Source organism: Azolla caroliniana, unplaced genomic scaffold (genome assembly GCF_043228905.1).
Source record: "Azolla caroliniana isolate FFs.n. ecotype wild unplaced genomic scaffold, voAzoCaro1.0.p SCAF_11, whole genome shotgun sequence".
In the NCBI taxonomy this organism is placed as follows: Eukaryota; Viridiplantae; Streptophyta; class Polypodiopsida; order Salviniales; family Salviniaceae; genus Azolla; species Azolla caroliniana.
This window is the reverse complement of record NW_028230446.1, coordinates 12,050,155-12,055,886: the sequence shown is the minus strand read 5'-3', so window position 1 is coordinate 12,055,886 and position 5,732 is coordinate 12,050,155. Positions and strand designations below refer to the sequence as shown.

Here is a 5,732-nt window from a genome sequence, read left to right as displayed (position 1 = left end):
CAATGCTAGTAGAGGCACTTTTTCAACTTGTAGTCTTTATTGATAGGATACATAGCCAACCACATGATAGAATATCTCATCAAGCCTTTAAGGCCTCTCGATCATTGTATGAGTCCGGCTATACTAGCTCATGGTATGGCATGATGGTGACTTGGCTTCTTGCGAATGGTCTAGACATTAATAACCTACCTCCCCTTAGGTACAACCACACGAGTGATAACACCTTAATCTCTCATGAGAACCGCAATAAAGTAATACGCCAAGAAATATGGCAAATTTACACTCGGTGTAAATGGATCACCCCACTAGAGCCACTCCCATCTAAAATGTCGTACTATAAGAAACACTTCATGCACTTCTCTGAGTTAGGTTTTATCACACGGCCAAAATATCTAGATGTATTCTTACCACATGCACTAAGGGTTGCCATAGGACAACTTAGAATATCATCTCACCAACTTGAGATTGAAAATGGCCGTACTAGTGGAGTCCCTAGGGAGGAAAGGATATGTAGGTTATGTCACATAGAGATAGAGGATGAGTACCACTTTACTTGCAAGTGTCCAACCTATGCCGAGATAAGGGCACAATACCAAGACATACTTGGTCCGTCTCCCACCCTCCCCAAACTATTAGATACTCTAGATATAAAGAAATTAGGCAAATACATTCTAGCGCTAAAACAACACAGAGAGAATAAATTACAAAATGTTGACAATAATGCTGCTAATGATCACGAACATGTAACAAATGCAGTTTTTCAGGAACCTGAGGAGACAACGAATGCCGACACACTTGCACCACTCGGCCTTTCCATTGATGAGGCAGAAAACCAGAGAAGAACCAGACGTCCTCGGGTGCCGGGTTTCAAAACAACTCAACGTGATGTGGACGCAATATTGAAAATAAGGGAACGTGAGCTACACCGCCTAGAAGCCATGGCTAGGGCACTCTCTACATTGGAACCCACATCAAGACCCTTTGACCCCCCACTTCTTTTCGAGAGGCTTGGGTGGAAATAAAATTAGGCTTAGTGTATAATCACTTTCGAGTATACTACATATTGTACACTACTAGAACTCTTTTAGTTTAAGTTCTATTTTTTTTTACTTAATTTTATTTTTAGTTATGATGACTGGATAAATACTCTATTGTTGTAAACCAATTGTCTCATGGGCCAAATTTGGCCTTAGAAGACGTTAATACACCTTTCTTTCTTCTTTCTTCTTTCTCTCTCTCTCTCACACACACACACACACACACACACACGTATGTAGCGGTAGTTTGGGCTTGGGGAATACCACCTTTCATGTGGTTGCAATTAGAGAGACCATCGGTCACGATGCTACCATGAGAAACCCAAAGCAAACCAATATGCAATCATTAGAGTAGAGTTCGTTTTACCCCCTACACTATTAAAAACACTTTTTCAACTACATGGCCAATCACAAAATAGGTTAACTTGGTAAGCTTTCCAGGCATCTTGACCGCTCTCTGAGTTTGAGGATACTAGCTCTAAGTAAAGTATTATGGTAAATTGGCTTTTAGAAAGTGACCTAGACATTAATACCCCACCTCCTCTTAGGCACGACAAGATACACATAAAACTTTAATCTCTCATGGGAACTGTAATCAATTGATATGCCAAGACACATGGCAAATTTATACTTGACATAGATGGATAAACGTATTAAAGCCACTCCCATCTAAAATGTTTTACTATAAGGAACATTTTAAACATTTCTCTGAGTTGGGTTTCATTATCTGACCCAAATATCTAGATATTTTCTTAGCACATGCACTAAAGGTTTCTATTGGACAATTTAAATCACATTATCCCACCAACTTGACATTAAAAATGGTCATGCTAATGGAGAAAGGGATATGTAGATTGTGTCACATAGAGACAGAATATGAGTACCATTGTACATGGAAATGTCCAGCTTACATCGACATGAGAGAAAAATATCAAGACATACTGACACTCTCCCACTTATTAGATACCTCTCATATAAAGACACTTGGTAGGTGTATCTTAAAACTAAAATAGCATAGAGAGAGGGTAAGGTACAAGATATGAACCATTATCATTCTAATATTCACCAACTTTTGCCACTCGGCCTCTCCCTCTCTAAAGCAAAAGATTAGAGAGCAATCAAAAGCCCTCAGATATTAAGCTTCAAAGTCACTCATTGTTGTGCAATAGACATAATTAAGAAGATATGGGAACATGAGTTACCCCGCCTAAGAGCTATGGTTAGGATACCATTTAAATTGAGACCACAGACCAAACCCACATCAAAACCCTTTAACCCCCTTCTCCTTTCAAGAAACTTGGATGGAAATGGAACTAGTCTCAATACATAACCATTGATTTATAGAACACACTACACCCCATCACACTTTTGTACCATAATTTAACTCTTTTATTTATGTTCCCTTTTCCCCTTTAAATCCCATTATTGGGCGTTTATGCTATTTTTATATTATTTTTCAATGATTGGGTACTCATCCTGTTATTGTATCATTTGTCTCATAGGCCAATTTTGGTCTTAGAAGACGTTAATATATCTTTCTTCTTCTCTCTCTCTCTCTTGGTGAAAACACATCGTGCTTGAAAAACACTACTTACAATGGGTATCACAATGGAGTATGGTGACCACTACAATGAGTAGTGGAACATGTTGAATTGGAATAAGCAAGACAAACAGACCATCGAGTAAAGAATTTCTACTTTCTCCAATAAAGAAAATTATCATATTAGTACGCCCTTCAACTTTCATTGATATGCTTTGATTCCATGTCTACCATCAAATACAAAAGCTTTGTGCATATCAGATTATGGTACAATCACTAATATCTCAAAAATAGGAAAACGATCTCCATCTTTTATTTTAGCTCTCTCTCTCTCTCTCTCTCTCTCTCTCTCTCTCTATATATATATATATATATATATATATATATATATATACATAAATTAACAAATCTTGATTGCAACCTCTACTTTGCTCACCTGGATATAAAAAAAACTATGTCAATCTCAATAAATAGTGATCATCCACAATAGCCATGATTCTACTAGATATTGATATCCATCTCGTGAGGACCCTAAAATCTTAATGGTAAGCATGAGAGAAGGCAATAAAATATGACTCTATCAAACTCCCATAAACTTGGATATTGGGATGCATACACATTGGTGAGATGATCATGAATTACCCTCCTTATATTAGAACACACATCCACTAAGAGGTGGGAATTCGATTATTAGATGGAATCACCCACAAACAAATACAACATATCATGAACACCTTGACAACCAAATGAGAAGAAAGGGAAATAATGGAACAAACCACGAAAATTTCAAACCCTAGTTGTTGATTGATATCTCACATCACCCACCTAGCTGGCCTTGTTATCCTTACTCCTCCCTAATTATTTAGATGGACAATCATGCTCCACAAAAAATGGGCTACATATATTGTGCAAGTAGATAGACAATCAAGCTCCCTTGCATTAAATTACATGTAGAAAGACAACTCTAATACTTGAGTCTTGACAATGGTTTCCTATAATAATAAAATGTGATACAAATAAAACATAAATGAGGCTCATTTAGGGAAAGAAGTAATACCTTTGGTTGACACATGCAGGCAATACCTTCCTAAAACAAATTAAGATAATATGTATAAGCATATGGAACCTTATGAACTTTATTTCTTTTTTTTCGAGGGTACATTTTCGTTTGTTTGAGGATGTTGGACATGGGAAACAAGTTTCTTGTCAAGCTCCTCTTTGTTTGCACCTACAACCCTTTCAACCTCTTTATTACCCTTGATAATGATGAAAGTCGGTAGTCCTTGCACGTTCCATTGAGCTGTGATATCCTACATTCAACATGAGGCAACGAACATTTGTTTTTTAATGTCCCCTATTACTGACAAGGTTATAAATCTATTTTTGAAACACATTATGGCATCATCATAAGAGTTGGTCTTATGGATCCCCCCAAAGAACACACCAAAGTGTCATTTCCTTTACTGTAAGATGGAACATCTTGAGTCCAATATCGTTGCGCTAACAAATACTTGTATGGTGGTAGTAGAAACAAAGGCATCGACAAGAGTACGACAATGTGTGTAGATCCGATACATGGTACATAAATTTAAGTTAATCGATATGTTCCGAAAAAAGGATCGAAAGAGAGTAATCATTCATTCATTCTTGAGAGGATTACCGGCACTTGGTCGACATCGATTGTGATGAAGAGGACTTGAGGATGCTTCTTCGAGAGCTCAACAAAAGATGGGGCCATGAGTCGACACGAAGCACACCATTTGGCCTTGAAGGCAACCACTACCTACAAAGTGGATTGAGTTTGTTTGTTCTTATGTGACCATGGTTGGTTAGTTAACCCCCCCAAACCCCACTTGAAAATCATCAATTGAATGTCTCCATTATGAAATGATTGACTCCTACCACACTACACATGCACACTACACAGAAGTATGGATCAAGCAAACTCATGATTCCTTATTATTAAGAGTATACACATGCATATATATACATGCAAAGAAGAAGGAGAAGAATTTGTTATACAAGCCTCGATTGAGTGATGGCTTCTTCAAGATTCCTGTGCCACATTTCTGAGGAGCAACAGACCTTCACAAATCCATGGTCTTCCATTCCAAAGACGTCAAATTAAAACAAACGAAAAAAGACTAGAGAGAGAGAGAGAGAGAGAGAGAGAGAGAGAGAGAGATCACATAACAAACAAAATCCAGCATTTTCATCGCATTTGATGTGAGGGCGGTTATTTCATAATGCCTAAGACAGAATCGCGTCTTAAAAATGGCATTGGATTAAAATAGAGCTCTAGTTCTCGTAAATTATAAGACTTAGCCTGCTGCCTCGTCAAAACACCTTCTCTTTTGTGTGTGTTTTTAAAGGCCATCGATGGATTGCATACAGAGACAAGACAAAGACATGCTTTCATTCACACCGCGGAATGTACATCATCCATTGGATGCCTCATCAAAACGCCTTCTCTTTTGTCTGTGTTTTTAAAGGCCATCGATGGATTGCATATAGAGACAGACAAATGCATCCGTTCATTCACACCACGGAATGTACGTCATCCATTGGACGCTTTCCTCGTCCTCGGCTTCCATATTATTTATGAATGGAATGGAAATGCCCATCTACTCTAACCTCTTACACAACGGAATGCCACACCTTTGTCCATAAATTTGAAACTAATACATAATTCCTAAGGAATTACCATCCTACTTTAACCCCTTACACATGAATCGGATTATTTGTCACTTACTCAAAAACATTTTCTTGTGCACAAAAATTGATGACTTAGCCAACACAATTAACAATGCAATGTCAAATGGATTATTTGTTACTAAGTACAAATTGTTGAAAAACTATTTCTTGAGCCAAAAAAGGCTGTGACCTAGCAAATGGACTTGACAACACAATCTATGAAGGATATAATGTGAGCTATAGTCGACTTTTCCATCTTCGTAAAGGTAATTTCAAAAGGACCTCATATGTTCACCCCAACTTTAACGAATTAAATATTTCTCCTAGGTTAGCATGCAAGGCATTTCAATCAAAATCTTTTAGTGAATAATGTGTATAACATGGAAAGTTTGCTTTTCTTGGTTCTTCCATATATGCATACTATTATATGATACAAAAACACATGTGCTCTTGTTTCTCGA

General features: G+C 37.4%; 1 protein-coding gene across 1 annotated transcript; it reads right to left on the bottom strand.

Annotated features, from left to right (window-relative positions):
* Positions 1–3,615: 3,615 nt before the first annotated feature.
* Positions 3,616–4,700, bottom strand: LOC147857798 (thioredoxin H-type-like). Its single transcript, XM_087327847.1, has 3 exons — positions 4,600–4,700; positions 4,238–4,360; positions 3,616–3,887 (listed from the first exon to the last, which is right to left on the bottom strand). Exons 1-3 carry the CDS (start codon positions 4,684–4,686, stop codon positions 3,714–3,716), a joined length of 384 nt encoding a protein of 127 aa, XP_087183973.1. The 5' UTR covers positions 4,687–4,700; the 3' UTR covers positions 3,616–3,713.
* Positions 4,701–5,732: the final 1,032 nt, after the last annotated feature.